This window comes from Capra hircus, chromosome 1 (genome assembly GCF_001704415.2).
Source record: "Capra hircus breed San Clemente chromosome 1, ASM170441v1, whole genome shotgun sequence".
Lineage (NCBI taxonomy): Eukaryota > Metazoa > Chordata > Mammalia > Artiodactyla > Bovidae > Capra > Capra hircus.
The window spans coordinates 112,181,339-112,204,557 of record NC_030808.1 but is presented as its reverse complement, the minus strand read 5'-3'; the positions used below and the strand labels follow the sequence as shown (position 1 = coordinate 112,204,557).

The 23,219-nt window shown below is 39.4% G+C and overlaps 1 protein-coding gene across 7 annotated transcripts in view; it reads left to right on the top strand.

The window, feature by feature from the left end:
• Positions 1–23,219, top strand: part of MME (membrane metalloendopeptidase) — a 108,695-nt gene that overhangs the window by 5,615 nt on the left and 79,861 nt on the right. For all 7 annotated transcript variants that reach the window (XM_005675416.3, XM_018048650.1, XM_013965601.2 and 4 more), the window contains one exon: positions 299–334. In XM_005675416.3, the coding sequence (XP_005675473.1) occupies positions 299–334 (36 nt within the window). The remainder of the gene's footprint in view (positions 1–298; positions 335–23,219) is intronic.

Genomic DNA, 23,219 nt, shown 5'->3' with positions numbered 1-23,219 from the left:
AAAAAAAATGGTATGGTTATCAGACTAAAACAACTGATATTGCAATTTAATTGTACTAAGGGCTTAGGGGACAGAGCTGATATAGGAAATACATTCTCTTCATTTAAAAATTTAGGATTTGCTTATTTTATTCCTCTTTATTTTCTTCTAACGTCTGTCAGTGGTATATAATACTCAGGGTTTAGTTCTTGCTCTAAGGAATTGGTTATTTAATTGATAGTTTACAAAAGAAAAAAGGTAGGGAAAAAATAGAAAACATGTATTGCAAATATTTATGCACATATCCTCCTTTTTCTAGATGGTATTTGCAAGTCATCAGAGTGCATAAAATCAGGTAAGAATATGGTTTTTAAATGGAATAGTTTCATAATTAATGTATAAATATTTAAAAATCAAATGCTAATATATCTCTGTATTTGTGTATATTTTAATTTATTATAAATCACTAATTTATAGTCAAAGAAAATAAAAATACATTTAAGTAGTGGATAGTTAATTTATTCATTCTAAAAAGGAATTCATTCATTTGAACCCCAGAATATATGGTAGGGTAGCAATGGAGAACTGTATCTCTAGCTTTATGAAGCTTGCCTTATAATTGGAGAAAGAAAATCAGCACATTGAAATGACACATGTCGTATCATTTAGTTCTAAATTTCTCAGTGCAGATCATAAGCAAGGTAAAGAAACTGAGATTTGGGAGGGGTCTTAAAGCAGGGCTAGGATGTGAAAGTGGAAGTATAGAAGAGAAAATTCTAAACTAGGAGAAAGGACAGGAATAAATCATGTAGCGAAGCAGTGAAAGTATAGACTTGATAAATAAAAGTTACAGAGAGCATTGAAAATTCATGTTTAGCCCTGATTTTGTAGTAGGCATGGAAAGGATATTTTCCTAAACAGATAACTCAATAAGGCAGAAGTTGGAAGGGGATTCTGGGAATGCTAGCATAGGTGGGCTGAGTGAGAAGCTAGGGAGAGTAGGCAGGTAGGGGCTGCTTCTGCTCAGGTGTGAGCTGAGGGGGGCTACCTACAATGGGATGAAAAAGCCATGAAACAATTGGATGGCTCAATAGCACTGACTTGCTAAATGAAGGATATGAGTAATTTGAACATGACACCAAGCATGAAACCTCAAGGGACTTGGGAGACTGTGGCAGCTCACACAGAAACAATGAAGTTAGGTAAGTTTGTTTTCGGTGGGGGAGGGGGTGTGTGTGTGTGTGTGTGATTAATACGGATTTAGACCTGTTGGGTCTAAGTCAGGGGTAATATCGAAGTGAAGATTGACAGCAAGAAAGTAAAGATGGAGTGGATTTAGGGTCTGTCAGCCAAGAGGTGATGGTTGAAGCCTTGGGAATAGTTGAGTTCTTTTTTTTTTTTTTTTTTTAGTTTTTTTTTTAGTTGAGTTCTTAAAAGGAGAAGTATAATGTTGAAATTAAGAGGACATCAAGTATTAGAGTAGAAGGAAAAGAAAAATCAGCAAAGGGAACAGAAGAATATGATGCTTTTAGAAGTCATATCAATTAGAGTGTGGTGAAAAAAGAACATTTTGACAAAGAGAAGAAAGGTGGTAGCAGATATGTGAATACCCTGGATATGGACATAATACATATGCCCTTTTGCAAGAGGTTCTAAACTTCCTGTCTAGTGTCTACATTTCTTCTAAGAAATAACCTGTCACAATAAGTTTTAAACGTTTTCTGTTGGACTGTCTTAGGTGTTTTTTTGTTATTTACTGATTTGTGCAGAATAATGATGGGAAAACTGTGGGGTTATAGGTTAGAGTCTAACATCCTGAGTGTATATGTGCTCTTTTTGCCTACCCTTCCCCAACCACTGGATCTCAAGGGCACTAGCCATATAGATACTCTGGGACATGATGTAGGTAGCTTAAGGGCAACCTGATTAGGATACCAGCCATTTGCTCCTCAGCATAACAACATGTACTTTCCCAACCAAAGGCCTTCCCAGAAACCAAGGAGTTTTGTTATTCTTCAGGGGAGTGGCTACACAGGTCCCTTGGCTGGGTAGTGTCCAGGGTCTCTGTGCTAGAGTTGGTAGTGCTCAACTTGTCTGAATTAGTTTGCCCTCTCCCTGAGTCCCATCCCCCCTTTCTTTCTACCAGTTCCCTATTATATGCTCATGCTATCAGTTTTGAAAAAACGCCACTTATGTGTTGACTTCTAATTCTCTCTGTTGTTCAATACACTTGACAGACCTATTAAGTCTCTTAATCTGTAGATTCTCTCAAGCACTCTTTTTTTCCCTCTCACTTTTTTTTCTTGGATTTTATTTTTTGAAGAAACCAGATCCTTTGATTCCTAGGATTTGTGGGATTACCTACAATCTAGGTGATCGTACCCTAGAGATCTGAGCAGGTTTCTTCAGTGATACCTACCCAATGAGCAATGTGACATTTGGAATCTGAAATCTTAAATGTGACTTAATGTTTAGGGGGAAGGCTTTGGCTTTTTTTGATAGTGGTTGCCAGGCTTAACTCATTAAAATGTATTTAAACTGGATCCTTTAATTGTAGCTGAGAAATCATACCAAATGTAAAAAATACCTCACAGAACTGTATCTTGGCAGAGAAACGTATACAATAGAAATAACTTCAGTGATAGACAAGATTGCTGAATAGCGGTATGTTTTTCTTTATTCTGCTTTGTTGATTCACAAGCTGTTATGGATACTTTTATATTCCTAGTTACTATTCCTCCCTGGGGGGAGAATGGTGAAACTTACACTTATGGATAGAGTTTTCATGCTCTACTTACACACACACATACACACACACACACACACACACAGTCCTCTACTAGTTAGAAAATACAACTGTCACTTTTGGAAGTTTCTATAAATTAAGAAAACTCTGGGGAAAATTTTGGAAAGAAAAAAAAGTGAGAGAGTGAAAGAGGGGAATGGATGGAAAAGAAAAGAAAGATGGAGAAAAGGATGTTGAAAAAAAATATAAAGTCTCCCACCAGCAATTCTATAGATTACTTTAAAAGGTTGGGAAGATTCAAATCTGAGCACAGAAATTGTTGAGCATTGGAAAATATAGGTATTGATACCCATGGTGTTTAAGTAAAAGTTGGTTTTAGCTGAAATCTTTCTCCCCGTGGAAGGGAAAGTCATGGCAAGTGCACTTCTCTCTTTGATCCCTATGAAGTCAAGGGATGGAGGTCAAGCCATACTAAGGCAAAAATAAAATATTACATAAGGCTGGGGATCATCTTGAAATTTAGTGTTTGTCCTTTACGAAGTTGCTCAGTCGTGTCCGACTTTTGCGACCCCATGGACTGTAGCCTACCAGGCTCCTCAGTCCATGGAATTTTCCAGGCAAGAGTACTGGAGTGGGTTGCCATTTCCTTCTCCAGGAGATCTTCCTGACCCAGGGATCAAACCTGGGTCTCCCACATTGTAGGCAGACGCTTTACCATCTGAGCCACCAGGGAAGTCCTTTAAACCTCTATAAATTTAAATATTGGTTTAGCCAAAAAGTTAGTTCAGGGTTTCCATAAGCTGTTATGGAAAAATCTGAAAAACTTTTTAGCCAACCCAATATTTATAATGTACACAAAAATAATGTTTATAATACATACTTTAACTTGCTTGTATAAAAAATGCATCACTATGAAAGATTACACCAGACCTAAAATGAAACAAACACTATTTAACAAGGTATAGCAGTGTTCAAAACCCTATTAAAGTATGAGTAATATTTACCATACAAGGCTGTAAAAAACATGGAATTTTAGAGCCTGAATGTGATTTCTCAAATGTCTCTGTAAATCTATATCTTGAAACTGGCTTCCATTGCACTGAAACCTTACTGAGATGTCAAAGAATCATGAACTTTAAATCAAGGTTTTCCAGTTTCATCGCTTGACATTTTGGGCTGGATCATTCTCTACAGTGGGGAGGGGACTGTCCTGTGAACGTAGGATGTTTAATAGCATCCCTGGCTTCTACCACTAGGTGACTAGTAGCACCATTTCCCAATTGACAGCCAAGAAACGTCTCCAAACATTGCTAGCTGTCTCCTTGGGGCAGCAGAATCATCTCCAGTTGAGTACCACTGGCTTAAATAATCTCAGGAGATCATCTAATGCTTTCTCTTTTTACTAGGCAGAATAGTGCTTCCCTAGAGATGTCCACTTCCTGTCCTTGGATCCTGTGAGTGTGTTACCTCATAAGGCAAAGGATACTTTGCAGATGTGATTATTAAGTTAAGGATAACTCAGGGAGATTATCCTGAGCTATCTGGATGGTCTTATGTGACCACAAGAGTTCTTATTGGGTTGGCTAGAATGTCCACTCAGGTACCATTTATAGAAAACCCCAAATGAACCTTTTGGCCAACCCAGTATCAGAGGAAGGGAACAGGAGGGTCAGAATCAGAGAGGAAGATGTGAGAACTAAAGCAGAGGAAGCCAAGATTGGAGTAATACAGCCATGAGCCAGAGAAAGTGTGTAGCCTCTAGAAGCTGAAAAGGGAAACATGTGGTTCTTCTAGAGTATCCAGAAGGAATGTGTCCCTGTTGACCTCCAGAGCCGTAAGATAATACATTTCTGTTGAGTCACTGCGTTTGTGACAGTTTGTTGTAGTAGCAATAGGGAACCAGTAATATAACCCTTCTATAGTTTCTTTATTTGAGGCCTGTCTTTGAAGAGTTAAACATGCATACCCAGTGTCTCTTCCTAAACTAGTCTTTTATTACAAAATTGTGTGTAACATATAAAAATAAGGAAGAAATGTTAAATAGATTAATAGAGAGGTATAATAATATAGGAGAATAATAATAGAATATAATAAAGTAAAAATAAGAGATAATAAAATAGAATAATAATAGCTAACACTTATTGAATGTTTGTGTGTCTGACCCTGTTGCAGGCAGTTTACATTTGATCCTCATAGTGACCTTGTGCATTAGGTACCATTATACATTCTCTTTACAGTTGAACAAACTTGAGCTAGCATTGCACTCCAGGCAGCTTGGCTCTAGAGCCTGTATTCATGACCACTTCTCCATGTTGTCTTAAAGAAAATTAGGCATCTGTCAACTTTTAATGCTCTATACTTGTACATACCGTATTTGAGAGCAAATTGCCTCCCATCGTGCTAGAACTTGGAATTAAAGGACATAAATGACTCTCAGAGAACTGAAATAATTAAATCCAAACTGAGAAGGAGAAGAATGAGTATCTCTTTGACCAAGAACCAAGCTACTTTACTGAGAACAGTAAGCAACTTTATCAGTGACTTCAGTACATCAAACTCAACTTGGAATTGAGGAATTTAAAGAAGCAAACATTAGCAGTGTGGTCCTCAACTCTCCAGGGGATAGAGAAACCAAGTTCAGATACATGATCAGTCGAGTTCTCAAGACGGCAGGACCACCCATACAGGTGTGCAGGTTGTACACTGCACAATTGTGGCAGTCCTGAGGGATTTGTGGAGCACCAGGACCTGGATGAACCTCTCACAACTATCCATTTTCTTTACTTTAATTCTCTACTCACCAAGCAAACTTTTGATGAGTATTAAATATTAATACAGGAAAGGAGGCATTCTATTCACTTGATAGATATATTCAGCTTGGTGAGATAATGTGTTCATATTCTGATACATAATCACTTTTGTGTGGCTGAAGCTATAATCTTTGAAGTAAATGAAGCTTCCAAATATCTGATCATTTCTGCAAGGGCCAGATCCTGGTAGTAACCTCAGTGAAGCATCTTGTTAGCAACTGGCCTTTGGAATATCTGCACTGATACGGGCCATGGTCCCTCCTTCCTTGTCTGTTGACACCCGAGGAACCTCCATGAAGAAAAATGGCACAACTAGATGAGGACACTGAGGACTCTTAGGCTGACTCATGAGAGCTGCTGGCCATGCAACAGCCTTTCAGAGCGGAAGATGAGGCGACTTCATTACGTAATTAAGCTCGAAAAAAAAACCCTTCGGGCAATAAGAACACAGCAGGCATCTTAGTGGGAAGACTGCTGAAGCATAGCTTTGTTAATTTAAATGTGGCATGTGGCAATTTGCTTTGGGCTTCCCTGACACCATTCTCCTGACAATTGTGTAAAAATACTTGCTTCAAAAATTCTCCAGTCTAAATTAGCATCTGTCAATCAGATCCTTTCCAAGAAAGGGAGTCAATTATATGATAGGTACACTCATATATAACATATTTTTCTTACCTTCTAGGTAGATTTTAAGCAGTCATGCACCATCTCTTTAAAAAGACATGGTCAAGGTATGGAAAACAGATAAATTGGATTCAATGGCTAAAGGGAAAAAAAATTGGCAATGTCTGATAAGTTCATTTGGTGTCTTAAGGTTTATTTTACAGAAAAGGCAAAACTATAGGGGCAGAAAGTAGAATAGCTATTGCCTACAGGCTGGGATTGGAATAAGGATTCCCACAAATGGATATAAGGAAACATGCTGGGGTGATGGAATGTTTCTAGAGTTGGACTGTGGTGATCATTGTACAAATACGTAGATGTATTAAAAGTTACTGGGTGAATTTTATGGTATATCGTTTAAAAGCAGCAAAATCACCCTTATCCCTTTTTTTCTGTCTCTCCAGTGTCCATTTATAAGTAATTATCTTCTGTTTTGATCTTATACTTGCTATCGTTAGTAAATGTTGAGCCCATTGATTCCCATTTCCACAATTTAAAGCAATTATGTGTCATTTTCTATGCCTACCAAATCACTAAATAAGCTTCTCAGTTTTAGTGAGTACCTATTATTTGATTACATTAACATTATATTGATGAAAAGTCTACGGAAATAGTAAATCAACTAGGAAATTAAAATTATTTCAGAATTGGACATGGGAAGCATTGTTTGCATATGTCGGAGTTGCGTCTTCAGAGGAAGTCGGGGATATATGTGGTATGGTAGGCCAGGTAGATCAACCACCTCTTAATCAAAGGCAGGATGTAGGGTCTACCACAGAGTGGTTCTTGGGGATAATCGTGCTCCTGGGAAAAGGTGTTGGTTTTTCCCAAGAGTTCTGTGAATTGTTTCCCTTTTCACCCTGACTACTAATATGTCAAGAGATTTGTCTTTAACCTATAATTATAGGACCTCTTTGTATACATTTGATTCATTAGCATTATCCCTGCCCTCCTTTTTCTTTCTCAGCTGATGTATATGATTTTATTTTATATATCCTTGTAAGGCCACTTTGAATTATTTTATAACCACATAGGTTTATGGACCATAGGTATATAGTCCATATACCATAAAATTAACCACATAGGTTAATAATTAGATGATTAGAATATAGAGAAATTCCAGTAATAGATATGTGCATGAGAAAGACTGTTAAAGGGTAAACTTTATTTTGAAGAGATGTGTTATGAATAATTAAGGCAAAATCTTTTGAAAGATTATGGCTTCTTTTTCCACAAAGCCAACAGCATGAAAGAACTGAGATGTAAGTTTGGGCCACATCCTGTGTTGCTAGTATGTGATCTTAATTAAGTCAGTTTAGCTCTCTGCATTTCATTTTCCTTATCTACAAAATTGAAAATTAAAAGTGTCTCATTTTACAGAGAAACAGCAAAGATTAATGACAGCCCATTTCATTTTATGTATTCTTGAAGGAGATGCACCACAGGTATAATGCACAGATGTATTCCATTTAATATGTTCTTTCATGAAAGTTGCAGATGCACCATTTAAAGCTGATTTATGAAGGGTAAAAATCTATTTATTGAGAATCAAAGGCAGTCAACATATTTTTTAAGTGGAAGGTGTATCTAAAAAAGATAGAGGGTAGGGGTTGGAGGGGGAGAGAGAGAGAAAGTAGTATATTTTAGATACTCTCAGGTAAAAATGTCATCTCTTATTAACATTTTCCTCGACTACTGTGCTCTATCTTAGCACAAGGAGTGACAGTTCAGCCTGCAAATCACGTAAAATGAGCAAAATTAGTAATAGGCATGTGCATCCATGTTTCCTGTAAAGCAAACCACATTTTGGGGTGTGTGTGAAATCAGGCAGGCACACTTTGATTTGAACACATAGCTCTTCTGTGCTCACCCTTGCAGACACTCACTGTTACCCCTTCCCTCCCCAGTGATCAACTCTAAAAGTAAAGAAGCCAGAGGGCTACGGGAAGAGGAGAATAGCTACATTCTTGTTATTCGCAGTGTGGTCCACATACTAGCAGCATCAGCATCAGCTGGGAACTTGCAAAAATGCAAATTCTCAGATCCCAGCTCAGACCTGTTGAATCTGCAACTGCATTTTTAGTCAAATTGCCAGGAGAGGACACTGCACAGTAAGGACTGAGAAGCACTGAGCAACAGTGATTCTCAGCTATGGCTGCTTATTACGATAATTGGGGAAACTTTTCAAATATACCCATGCCAGCCTATCTCTCTTCCCTGACACACAAAGTTCCCAGTCCTTCAGCAGAGTGATTTCTGCTGAGTGTTGGCAGAAAAGGAATTTAAGTAAATAAAGTGACATTAAGGTATATAGAAATTCCCTAGGCATTTGCATTTTTACAAGAAGTTAAATGTAACCAACTGATTGCTTTAAAAGGTGCAATTTTGGACAGTGCTACTCAGTGAAAACTAAGTCAGCGCTGAGGGACACTGGCCCTGTTGTTTTTTTTTTTAAACTAATTATAATGGAGAAGCTGAACCTGGACTGTCCCTAGTATAATTTCCTAGTATAATGTAGGCACGGATATTTCCATAGAGACTTCAGAACAACATCTTTCCTCATCTGTCCCTCTCTTCATTCATTTATAGTTCCCCAAAACATTAATTGAACACTTTCTAAATATTGAGCACTTTTCTAGATACTGGGAATTTGAACTTAGATATACCCTGCCCTCAGGAAAGTGACAGTCTGGTCAGCATGACAGACCAATAAACAGAGTTACTATGTGGTTTGGGTAAGAGCAGAGAGAAGCAGAGTGTGCCGCAGGCGCTCTGAGAATGGAGCACCTAAAATCGCATCAATTCTTACATAGCTTGGCAGCTAAAGTGATTGTAACAGGGCCAGGAAAGCATTTGCAAGAGGAAACATCGCCTGCTGGTTCAGAAGGCCAGTCAGGGATTGGCAGGCCAGTGGGACAGAGGGCAGCATGTGCGCAGGCTGGATGCAATACGCCTGGGAAACTTGGGTAAGTGTAGAGTCTGCAAAGAGTTCACGATGACTGGGGTGTAATGTGGAATGCACTGGGTTGTAATTCCTCTTCAGGTCTATAGAAAATGCATTATAGGGAGCGTCTAAAGGATTTTAAGCAGAGGTAGGGCATTGTCAGTCAAGCTTGCCTGCTAGTTCATGCCAACCTGGTAGAGTGGAGACAGAGCTTTACCCATACAAGGGAATACTATTTCTGTGTCTTGGGTATGAGGGAGAGCTTAGCAAGATCAAAGAACTAGAATAATGACTCTAGGGCTAAGTCACAGAGGACGTGTGTGTGGATGTGAGAGTAGGGGTGATAAGGGTATGTCAGCATTGGCACAGGATTTTGTAGTCCATGGTAAATTCCACGGTAAAGTGTTTGAACCTTCTACTAATACCAATGAAAAGTTATGAAATGAAGTTTTCAGTGAAGATCAGAATTGTTGAGAAGGTTCACTGACTGTAACTAAAAAGGGCCGGGGGCGGGGAATTAGTCTACTACCCTTTAACCATAGCCCTAATGGTTGCCTGGATTTGATGGTAACAGGGTGGAGAGAATAGATGGACTTGAGAGATATTTAGGAGTAAATATAAGGCATAAAGTAAGTAGGTGAGGTTGTGAAAAAGAAGTGAGTAAAATGTAACTGACATTTCTGGCTTGGGAAACTGGGTGATAAGTATTGCCAGTCACTCAGCCAGGGGACACAGGGGAAGAAATTAGAGAGTATGTTAAAAGCTAGAGTCTGATCATTGGAGTTAAATGCAGCTGAGAGGTTGATAAGATAGAAATGAAAGCAGAAAGGAAGAGGTTGGGATTTCCCTGGTGGTCCAATGGTTAAGACTTTGCCTTCCAATGCAGGGGGTGTGGGTATGATCCCTCATCTGAGAGCTAAGATCCTACATGCCTCATGGCCAAAAAGCCAAAACATGAAGCAGAAGCAAAATGTAACAAATTCAATAAAGACTTTAAAGAATGGTCCACTTTAAAAAAAATTTTTTTTTTAATGAAGGAAGAGATTGAAGATTCCATTGGAAGATGGGAAAAATGATGGATCTTGTTGCTGGGGACATAAGAGAGGATACATTCAGAGAAAAGACAGCAGGGCTACTATTAAACAGAGGAGGAACCTCTCTTCCTGTCTTACCAGGGGGAAAGTGGCAATGATAGTATGAATGCTAGTATGGTTAGAGGCTGGCAAGGATGGGAACCTATGTGATACATCACCCAGTTACTTCAGTTTCTCTTTGTAAGAGGAATTAAGGGTTTTGAAGGCTGGAAAGGGCCAGTGTGTAGAGTGAAAGGAAAGACTAACCAGGGCCGTGTAGAAAGGCTTTGCACAGAATTAATGGCCCTGTTGAAGTTTTCTTATTTGAAATGGCATTAAACTAAGCAGTTCCAGGGTTTTCCCAGCCTCACAGATACTGTCTTCCACAGATATTTACTGAACATTGTTCCAGTTGCTGCAGATGTAGACGTAAACAACACCAAGTCTCTGCTCCTAATGAGCATGCAGTAAAAAGGGAGACTGACAGTAAACAAGTCAATCAATAATTCTATACAAATATCCTGAAATATCTTAACCTAAAGTTAGAAGGGAAAAGGTAGGTGGCAGGGAACATTCAGGATGGGCTCATTTGCAAGGGGAAGGGAATGAAATTCTCTGGTGAGATGACAGTTTAAATGATGGCACCATAGGATGTAGCCTGCTACTGCTACTGGTAAGTCACTTCAGTAGTGTCTGACTCAGTGCGACCCTATAGACGGCAGCCCACTAGGCTCCCCCGTCCCTGGGATTCTCCAGGCGAGAACAGTGGAGTGGGTTGCCATTTCCTTCTCCAATGCATGAAAGTGAAAAGTGAGAGTGAAGTCGCTCAGTTGTATCCAACTCTTAGCGACCCCATGGACTGCAGCCCACCAGGCTCCTGCGTCCATAGGATTTTCCAGGTAAGAGTACTGGAGTGGGGTGCCATTGCCTTCTCCGAGGATGTAGCCTAATAGAAGGTAAAAGAAAAGCCAAGGAAGAGCAGAGTAAGTAAGAATTGCTGAGGGACTAAAGTGAAAAAGCTTCTGACTTCAGGAAGGCTGATGTGTAGATGATGCAAGTAAAAGATTTCAAAGGTAACTATTCCATAACATCAGAACATCACCCTGAAAATGCAGATATGAATGTGGGATGGAGGTGTAGGTCGTGAGACTTGGTAAGGTTAAGAAATTCTTAAGTCAGATAGTAGCAGAGATTGTCCACGTAGTCCCTGATGTTATCTGGGAACATGGTAGAACATTTGTGGTAGGGAAGACTGAGCAAGATGTCGAGTCTTTAATAAAGATGAATGTCTAGGAATTTAGTAGACAGTAGAGATAAAGCAGATGAGGTGGGGATGGTCAGCTGGCAGAAGCCTAAATAAACCTAGTGGAGAGGAATGATCTGAAGCTGCGTAGAGGGACCGTAGGAGGCTGGTTTTGTTTTTCAGTGTGTGGAGTGCTGACGGAGAGAAAGCTTCAGGGAAAGGGGCCTCCCTTAAATCAGAGCTGGGGGAGCATCCTGTGAGTAGGCTGTGTGTGTGTTAGTCATTCAGTCATGTCCAACTCTTTGTGACCCCATGGACTGTAGCCCATCAGGCTCTTCTGTCCATGGATTTCTTCAGGCAAGAATACTGGAATGGGTGGCCATTTCCTCCTCCAGAGGATCTTCCTGACTCAGGGGTCAAATCCGGGTCTCTTGCACTGTGGGCAGATTCTTTACCACCTGTGAGTAAACTTAGGGCTTAATAAATCATGCCTTCTTGTCCAAGATAATTCTAGAAATGCTCTTCTGATCCTGCTTCCTCACACAACCCAAAATGCTTTCTTTCACTCTCTAAAGGCAGACTTGCAGGAGATACCCATCTGAATAGAGGTAAATGTTTGCTGATAGGAATCAGATTCTAGAATCATAGTATGGGCCACCTGATCTAGAAGTTAGCGCTGCCAGACATAGTAGCAATGATTATGATGTTTTATTAAAGTAAGTATGGGAAAATATTTCATGAAAGGTATCTTTCCAAATCCTTCTCTATACCCTGCCTTACTGCGAAGAAATTATTTACATATCATTTCCAGGTGAAGTTTGGAATAGTTGTTCAGTTTCTCATTAGATGTGGACATTTTTGTTTTCAGAGATGAAATTATTTACATATCATTTCCAGGTGAAGTTTGGAATAGTTGTTCAGTTTCTCATTATATGTGGACATTTTTGCTTTGGTTTTCAGAGATGAAATAAAATGTATCATTTGTACTTTGGAAATTAACCCACTCTGGTTAGGGTTTTCAACTTCTATGTGTCATCAGTTATTGTATCACCCCAGTGGGTCAGCAGCAGTGGGTAAGAGGAGATGCTGGAGGGCCTCCTGTCCAGCATGTTGTGTGGGAACTCCATTTGATGGAATTAGAATTAGTCATGAATTCATTTTTATTTTTTTTTTATCAGCCTAGATGAAAACTCAAAGTGAACCAGTGAGTTCTTAAAGCAAAATATTTGTTTAAACATTTTTCAGAGGCATAATCTTCCTTCAAAATTTAAAGGAAAAGAAAAGCCCAAACAAAATTGTCACATTTTAGACACAACGTGTCTTTAAAAAAAACTTCAAAGTAGTACCTTAGCCTGAAACTAATAAAAAGGGGTTTGGTCCATAGCACAGACTAGGGGGATTAGGAAATCAAATTGAAATTGATTAGCAGGTAACCAATAGCCAGCAGTACCTCTGTTTCTTTGGGTTTGATGCTTAAAGCAAAAATAAAGAAGCCAACCATAAAGTGGTGAAGATGGCTTAGGCTATATCTTTTAAGTAGTTTCCTTTGTTAATTAAGACTTTATTGAACTTCAGTTCAGTTCAGTTCAGTTCAGTTGCTCAGTCGTTTCCGACTCTTTGTGACCCCATGGACTGCAGCACGCCAGGCTTCCCTGTCCATCACCAACTCCCAGAGTCCACCCAAACCCATGTCCATCGAGTCGGTGATGCCATCCAGCCATCTCATCCTCTGTTGTCTCCTTCTTCTCCTGCCCTCAATCTTTCCCAGCATCAGAGTCTTTTCAAATGAGTCAGCTCTTTGCATGAGGTGGCCAAAGTATTGGAGTTTCAGCTTCAACATCAGTCCTTCCAATGAACACGCAGGACTGATCTCCTTTAGGATGGACTGGTTGGATCTCCTTGCAGTCCAAGGGATTCTCAAGAGTCTTCTCCAACACCACAGTTCAAAAGCATCAGTTCTTCGACGCTCAGCTTTCTTTATAGTCCAACTCTCACATGCATACATGACCACTGGAAAAACCATAGTCTTGACTAGATGGACCTTTGTTGGCAAAGTAATATCTTTGCTTTTTAATATGCTGTCTAGGTTGGTCATACCGTTCCTTCTAAGCAGTAAGCGTCTTTTAATTTCGTTGCTGCAGTCACCATCTGCAGTGATTTTGGAGCCCAGAAAAACAAAGTCAGCCAGTTTCCACTGTTTACCCATCTATTTGCCATGAAGTGATGGGATTGGATGCCACGAGAATTTCTTTTTTAAAGAACTCGCAAGTCATTAAAGACTTATAATAAAACATGGTTGAGGATCTAGTAGTTATTTTAAAATACTACCAGAAAAGAAAGTTTTTGTTAAATCTAAGGGCTTAATTTTCTGCTTTAATGAAATTAATTGAGTGAAATCAAGATGTTTCTGATACCTCTTGCCATTCTGAAGCCAGAATGAATTCATTATCCCCAAACACATATATATATACCAATTAATGATTTCACTAACTTAGAAACCAAGAAGCAAAGTATTAAAATTATATTTGTTCAGAGAAATAATTTAATTATATATAAGTGAATCAAAGAAAAAAGGAATATTTAAAAAGTCATTAATTGAACAGAATGTTTTTCTAAGCCCTGCTTATAATATTCTGTAGCAAGGAAGTGACAATGTGTTGAGAAAAAATGGTACAAGTGAAACCTTGAAAGTCTCCTTAAACTCATATCCATGCAAATATGAATCTCTAAAAGAGAATATAAGGTAGCAGCTACAGATGCTATGAAACATGATATATTTCAACAACTATGGTAATAAAGAAGTGGAAAGATTTGCAAAGCTGACAAACTGGCTGAGTTCCATGCAGGCCCTTGTTGCAGGATCAGCTCCATTCCAGGCCCAGGCACTTACTAAGCCAAGGTCATTGGATCTGGCTCCCGTGTCCGGTCAGTCTTGTGCCTGGTGAACTGCCTCTGACCCCACTCTAGTGACTGGGTTCCTACCTTGTCCCTTGGGATCTTACTTCTGGTTCATCCCCCGGTTTTGGAAATTGAGTTTCTGCTTTTTCTTCCCTGTCTTCTGGGACTGGCACCTACTGTATTGCCTTTTGCACACGGTCTGCTGGTTACAGTGCCCTCATCACAGCTGCCTGCTGCTCCTTGTCCCTGGGTAGCTTCTTTCCATTGCTATTAGGCAGGAACTTCCTCTGTTGCTGATCCCTCATAGTCTATCTAAACTGGGATTCAGTCTCCCAGGATTGGCTCAGACTACTTCTATCTGAGCCCACTTTATGTACATGACAACATTTTATATGAAAGGAAAATATTTCTTCATTTGCTGACGAAGAAACAGCCCAGTGATGTTGTATGCTGATACAGAAAGCCAAGGATCTGGCTTTTCTCTCAACTATCAACCAATCATGCCTGTTAATTTTAAAAATTTAGAGAGGGAGGAATCAATTTTTTGTCTTATTTTATTTCAATACAAGAAAATCTATGTGTCAAAAGTTCAAAATTTTTCAGATACCGCCTATCTGAGTTTAAATGAACAATAAAAGCCATATTTAACTGTAGTAACAGGAAAAAAGAAGCCAGTATCAAAATATCTTAAGATTTTGATACAGTAAAAGTACAGCTTTAAAATAACAGGTGGTGATAATTCGCTAACAGAAGACAAGAAGGAAGGGTTCTTTGGGAGTGTCTCTTATGGACTAGTCATTGTTTAAGGTATTGGAATTAGAATCGTTGCTGTGGGTAAAGGGTGTACTTGTAATTATTATTGCTTTTATAGTCTGTGGATTACCTGGAAATATACCTTGAGTTAATTCTTAGAAACTGCACATCTCGTGCTGGTAACTTATTGCATGATTGATAGTCTGAAGCTCCATCTCTAACCTAGTCCATACAGTCATACAAATGATGCCTTTGTGTACAAATCTTACAGAAGAGGTCAACCAGCAGCTTAATATCTGTAATCCATGAGAACTCTGTCTGGATTCATGGGGAGGCCTTGCCCAAGCAAGGGCTCCTGAAAGCCTAAGTTGACTGGGCTAGGGCATGTGCTGAAAGATGGTTTATAACTTTCTGACCAGCCATCCAGATAGGCTGAGGATCAAAAGGCCCATTTCTATTAGATGCACATGATGAGGACTTCTAGGACAAGACTGGCTATTTCCTGCAACCTCAGCAAGAGGAAATCCTTTCCCGTGATCAACTCCCTTCCCTAAACTGGACAGGGTGACAAAGGCCAAGCCCCTGCTTGTTGGTTCCCACAGATCTCTTTCCACCAACTGAAGAGGCAGGGCTCCTCTTCAGGGATGCTCTGCCCTGGGGATTTTGAAGCCCTGGGGATCTAGCCCTTCATTCTTTATCCATCCTGTATCCTTCCTTCTGAGGATGACCTACCTTTCCATACTCACAGAGAGCTGCTCTACACCCCAGTCCTCTTTCAGTTGCCTCTTTTGTCAAGCCCATCACTCACCTTCTCTGCCTGGACCATAACTCTGTTCCTGACTCCACTATCTGTTGAATGAATGAATGAATGAATGAATGAAATATCTTCCCTCTTTCACCTTTGCCTAGCTAACTCCTTTGTTCCCTGCTGCTGCTGCTGCGTCGCATCAGTCATGTCTGACTCTGCGACCCCATAGACGGCAGCCCACCAGGCCACCCTGCCCCTGGGATTCTCCAGGCAAGAACGCTGGAGTGGGTTGCCATTTCCTTCTCCAATGCATGAAAAGTGAAAAGTGAAAGTGAAGTCACTCAGTCGTGTCCGACTCTTTGCAACCCCGTGGACTGCAGTCCACCAGGCCTCTCCGTCCATGGGATTTTCCAGGCAAGAGTACTGGAGTGGGGTGCCATCACCTTCTCCACCTTTGCTCCCAACACATCCTATATGTTTGCCCATAACTCACATCATACTTGTAGTTAGTTCTCCAATGTCTAGATTTGCCCCACTATAATAACTATTTCTATCTTACTCATCAGTCTGTTTCTAGCAGCTAACAAGGTGCATCGCAAATAGTAAGTCACCAATAAATACTGATTGCATATATGAATATTTTTTGTTTTATATTTATATATTTTATTTACATTTTATATTTGTTTATATTTATTCTGTCAGGTTCCTTATCTTGGTTAGAAAGCCACTGTTGTCTAAGCAAGGTGTTTTCAGGGCACCTGATACATAAATACAGCAGCAAAGAAGTGGTCTCATTCTGACTGTTCCACATACTGAAATCAGATTTCTTAGTTTTGTATCTCCGCATCAAATTTCCCGAGTTTAGCCCTTTTCCGTCTGATCTATCTCTTTTGCTAGCAGTAAAGTCAATTATTCTCTTCTTGGTGGTTTAATTTTCCTTGTTAATTCTACCCTCCTAAGGTAGAACTGGGTCAACAAGGAGACAGTTTCTGTATGTATTTCTCTCCCACTATTTTCTTCTTTCAGGGAGATTTTGTAACTAATTTCCTACTTACTTTAGCATTTCCAGCTTCGTATGACCAAAATCTCCACTAGTCTGTCCTTTCTTTTCCAACACCAGCTCTCTCAGAGCTTCTCCCTTCTCAATAACTCATCTCTGCTCTCCTTTAATGAGATCCTGCGCTCACCTTCTCTTAAATGTCTCTGTTTGGCTAAGTGTGGCTGGTTTTTGACCATCATCCTTGAAGATTCCTCTATCCCAGGAATATGTTTCACTCATAGTATGCTCATTCAGACTCCTGGTTAGTCCGCACAATCACCCAAAATAAGCTCATTTATAGAAGCATACTGCAAGTATCTCTTTATCTCTGAGTTATAGAAAATAGGAGCTTTACCTGTCACCTGAATACTAGATAAGTTTGGGAATTGGAAATGAGAGTGGAGCATAACAACCCTTCCTTTCTAGATATAGTTACTTCATAGGAATTCATGTACATCGTGAAAGAAATAGTCTTGTGTCAGAGGAAACCCTGCAGATTCTGTGAGGGCAGGGATTTGGAGAAGGAAATGACAACCCACTCCAGTATCCTTGCCTGGAAAATCTCATGGACAGAGGAACCTGGTGGATTGCAGTCCATGGGGTCACAAAGAGTCGGGCACGACTGAGCGACTAACACACAACACACATTCACCATGACATATATTCAGATCCCAATAGTGTCAGACATCTGGGGGTACTCAAAAATAGTTGTTGAAAATTTCAGAGTCTTTTCATGGTCCACAACGAAAAAAATCTTTTTTGGAGAAGGCAAATGATTTAACATAATCTTCTGGGTCTTCTGTAATAGAAGAGAGATAGGTTTTAAAAAGATAAACATATGGAGCTTACACTACCTTGTATTCACTAAATGCCTAATTTGTTATTATGTACTCCATGGCATAGTGCCCACTAGAGTTTTGTTTTGTTTTTATGATTTTGACTTCATTTTAGGCAGCATTCTAAAGCACCAATGACCCAGTTTATCCTTCTATTGTGATCTTGGACCACTCTCTATCCAAAATTGATGCAAAGGCAGAATGTTTTGAATTACTCCCAGTAATTACATATCACTGAAGTTGGACTGATCACTTTGTTTGACAGCATGATCCAAAATAGCAAAATTTTTAAATGGGAGAAACATGGCCATGTAATCTCATTGCTTTCTCCTTAGAGATACCCACCAGTGTCCAGAGTTTGAGATCTACCTAATAAAGTTACAAAGGGAACAATATAGCCTTTTCATAACCTTCATCTTTCCTTAAATGAGGAGTATTATTATTCATTAATATTATAATCAACATGCAGCCTTGATAACTTATTTTAAGTGATATATTGTATTTAAATTGCAGTATAATCTTTAATAGCTTTTTAACAGCAGAGAATCTTTTAGGATTTAAAATGCAAATTGGACTTGAAAAAGAAAATTTATTTTTAGATTTAGGGTACTTTAACTTCATTGTAACACAGTTTCAGGGCTTCCATTTGTTAACAGGATGTTTTGGGTTGTGAATTTTGAAGGAATCCCTACTGGAAAATTATTGACTATCCTCTCTTGGCTATGAGCCATTCATTTAAATTGGCTGTAAGATAAGGCTGAAGAATTTCACTAATTTGGAAACGCCAACTAAGTATTATTACTGTAGGTCCATTAGACTTGAGATTTCTGTAATTATCTATACAAGTTCTAAAGTCTAGGGTCAAACGAGGTGAAAAACTTTATGTAGCTATACTCATGTTATGAAGCAATTAAAATCTTAATTGGGCATCAAAAAAACAGTGACTGCTATATAATTTAATTTGGATTCTCTCTGTGGAGCTTTCAAAATGTTTTCTGGTGTTATTTGGAGTTATGGAAGGATGATTCTGTAGAAAGACATCAGCTTAAAGTTAGACCTAGGCTCTCTCTAAAGTCATATTGATAACTTCAAGCATGTAATCATTCAATGCCTAGGTTTCCTTAAAATAAACATTATATGTCCTATTTATAGAGCAATGGGAAGATGTTGTAAGAAAGAAAAATAATTAAAACCTTCAACATTGCTACTTACCAACAGTGTGACTTCGCATACAGATTCCTTATCTTAAATTTCTTTAGCTCTAAAGTAGGGACTCAATTACTATAGCTCTAAAGTGGGCTTCTCTGTTGGCTCAGACAGCAAAGAATCTGCCTGCAATGCAGGAGACCTGAGTTTGATCCCTGGATTGGGAAGATCCCCTGGGGGATGGCATGGGAAACCTCTCCAGTATTTTGCCTGGAGAATCCCCATGGACAGAGGAACTTGGCGGGCTACAGTCCATGGGGTCTCAAAGAGTCGGACGTGACTGAGCGACCAGGCACACAAAGTGGGGACAAAAATATTGTTGCCATACTTCAAACTTAAAGTTAGAAGCAAATGCATGAAGTAAGTGCCTGGTGCCTAACACGTGTCAAACACTGACTTTTTATTGTTATTATGACTTGTGCATCTTTGGCTGAACCTTAATTAAAATCCTATAGTTTATATTTTACCTATAAATGTGACAGTGAGTTTATCTGTAAATCTGATAGCAAATGGATTCCAGGTTAACTATGTATAGCTTGTGTCTGTGTGTATGTGGGTATGCCTCCTGAGGGGGCGTGGTTCTGAGTGTATGTTTATGCTTATGCATTCAAGGTAAATTGGTCACATGGTACAGTGGTAAAAATCTGCCTCCCAATGCAGGAGATGTGCCATATGCAGAATTCAGTCCCTGGGTTGAGAAGATCCCCTGAAGGAGGAAATGGCAACCCACTCCAGTATTCTTGCCTGGACAGAGGAGTCTGGCGGGCTACATTGCCAGATGGGGTCACAAAGAGTCAGACATGGCTGAGCACACATGCATGTCGTATATAAATATAATTTTAAACTAGATTACTCTTCAAGCTAAAACACGAAAAGTAAATCTCCTTTCCTGGGAGTTTCAACTCTACAGAGAAAATTCACTATCTTGAAACTTTCTTCAAATCTGCTTGTGTAAATCCACAGTTTCTGAACAGTGGTATAGAGGTGGCTTTTGGCACTGACCAGTTGGACTAGTGCAAGATTTGACTTTGGCTTAGCTTGAACTCACCCAGTGGTTGACAGGGAGTGTTTGACTAAATGATTAGCAGTTCTTATTACATCCTGATTACATCTAGCATCAGGTATTCCCTCACCTGCTTACCTTTCTTTAACCAAGGTATCAGAAAAGCCATTTGAAACAGGGATTTCATTTAAAAAGGAGGGTTGGATTTTGCAAGAATCTGAACATTTATAATGAAAACTGTTTGGTTTTATTAGCATTAGTCTGTGTGCTTGCTAATTTTCAGTCATTTTCTCTTTACGAATGGTCCCCCAGATTCTAGTTTCTACATTGCTGCCTTCTGAATGGAGTCCTTTGTGACCCGTTGTAATTACATTGCATTTTCCTTGTGTTCTTTCAAAACGTTCTGACTTTGCCTTAATTTTGGTTGGGAGATGGTGGGAGGAGGGTGGCAGCAGGGGAATGAGGTCAGCAGTACTTTCAGAATGTTGTCAAAGGAGATTTTTAAATTGTCAAAAATTGCCTAGTAAGCAATAGCAAGCTTTGTGGTTTGTTGTTTAGTTGCTTAGTCATGTCCGACTCTTTGCAAGCCTTTGGATTGTAGCCCACCAGGCTCCTCTGTCTATGGGATTTCCCAGGCAAGAATACTGGAGTGGGTTACCATTTCCTTCTCCAGGGGATCTTTGCAACCCAGGGATTGAACCCGCATCTCTTGTGTCTCCTGCATTGACAGGTGGGTTCTTTACCACTGAGCCACCAGGGAAACCCGAGCATCAAGCTTGGTATCTATTAATAAAGCAGACAGGTTAGGAGGTTGAATCAGAAATGAATGTCCTCTGGTCTTCACAGGAGTGTTTGCTCCTAGATGCCCAGCATTTCTCTGATGTCTTCTGGACACTTCCAAAATGGTCATAGACCAGGCTGATGATTATAGTAATTTTTAAGATACCAAAATGAAAATGTCGTGTGGTTGGGAGCAAAAAACCAAGGGCGTAGGCCGACTGAGAGAGAATAGCTGAAAACAGTTTTGCTCATAACAGCTTCCTTAAACCTGATTTAAGCAGGGAAAGAATAGTCACTGAAGAAAATTTGCCACCAAGCTAGGAATGTTTCATATTTGTTGTAAATAAATAGATGCCTAGTCTATTTAAAATGTTCAACACTAAAACACATAGTGGCCAGGATTTTTTAATAATACAATAGTAACTGAGAAAGAAATTATTCAAGTCCATTTCCACTTAACATAGTTGCTTGTTTTGCACATTTTCCTGGATATTTTTTAAAAGCCTGAAAGAAAAAACATGGAGAAAAGTGTAGTTGACCCTAGTCATTTACAAATTTTATATTTGCTAATTTGCTTACTGGCTAAAATTTATTTGTAACCTCCAAATCAATCTTCACACTTTCGGGATCATTTATAGATTGTTGAAAGATTTCTGTCACCCGCATATGTGTACCGTGATGATGTCCAATGAGATTGTAAACAAGGGTCCTTCTCTTGGTCTTTTTACTGCCACATGTTTCACATTTTTTATACAGTTTGTTAATTATTGTATTATTTAAAATGGTCCCCAGGCCTAGTGCTGAAGTGCTATCTAGTGTTCCTAAGTGCAAGAAGGCTGTGATGTGCCTTACAGAGAAAAGACATGTGATACATAAGCTTCACTCAGGTATGAGTTGTAGTGCTGTTGGCTCTGACTTCAATGTTAATGAATCGATGAGTATATATTAAATCAGAAATTAAACAGGAACACATAAAACAAGGTTATGTATTGATCAGTTGATGAAAATTCTGTGTGATCAGAGGCTCATAGGAACTTAACATTGTATTTTCCAAGGGTCAGTGCTTCAGAATTTTTTTAAATGAATTTTTATTGGAGAATAGTTGCTTTCAATTTGTGTTAGTTTCTACTGTACAGCAAAGTGAATCCGCTATATCGCTATATCTGCTATATATCCCCTCTTTTTTCAATTTCCTTCCAGTTAAGGTCACCACAGGGCACTGAGTTTCCTGAGCTATACAGAATCAATATTTGTTAATTCAGTGTTACTGTTGACTTTAGAACAAATCCATCAAATAATAGAAATTCACCCTATTCATCAGTTCAGTTCAGTTGAGTTCAGTTGCTCAGTCATGTCCGACTCTTTGCGACCCCATGAACTGCAGCACACCAGGCCTCCCTGTCCATCACCAACTCCCAGGGTTTACCCAAACTCATGTCCATCAAGTCGGTGATGCCATCCAACCATCTCATCCTCTGTCTTCCCCTTCTCCTCCTGCCTTCAATCTTTCCCAGCATCAAGGTCTTTTCCAATGAGTCAGTTCTTCGCATCAGGTGGCCAAAATATTAGAGTTTTAGCTTCAGCATCAGTCCTTCCAATGAATATTCAGGACTGATCTCCTTTAGGATGGATTGGTTGGATCTCCTTGCAGTCCAGGGGACCCTCAAAAGTCTTCTCCAACACCACAGGTCAAAAGCATCATTTCTTCAGTGCTCAGCTTTCTTTATAGTCCAACTCTCACAAAGCTATGGAAAAACCATAGGTTTGACTAAACGGACCTTTGTTGGCAAAGTAATGTCTCTGCTTTTGAATATGCTGTCTAGGTTGGTTATAACTTTCTTCCAAAGAGCAAGCGTCTTTTAATTTCATGGCTGCAGTCACCATCTGCAGTGATTTTGGAACCCCCAAAAATAGTCTGCCACTGTTTCTCCATCTATTTGCCATGAAGTGATAGGACCAGATACCATGATCATAGTTTTGTGAATGTTGAGCTTTAAGCCAACTTTTTCACTCTCCTCTTTCACTTTCATCAAGAGGCTCTTTAGTTCTTCTTCACTTTCTGCCATAAGGGTGATGTCATCTGCATATCTGAGGTTATTGATATTTCTCCTGGCAATCCTGATTCTGGCTTGTGCTTCCTCCAGCCCAGCATTTCTCATGATGTACTCTGCATATAAGTTAAATAAGCAGTGTGACAATATACACCCTTGACATACTCCTTTCCCTATTTGGAACTAGTCTACTTGGAACACTGTTTGGAACAGTATGGTTCACATACTGTTGAAGCCTGGCTTGGAGAATTTTGAGCATTACTTTACTAGCATGTAGGAACCGTGAACTTCCAGATGTTCAAGCTGGTTTTAGAAAAGGCAGAGGAACCAGAGTTCAAATTGCCAAAATCCGCTGGATCATCAAAAAAGCAAGAGAGTTCCAAGAAAACATCTATTTCTGCTTTATTGATTATGCCAAAGCCTTTGCGTGGATCACAACAAACTCTG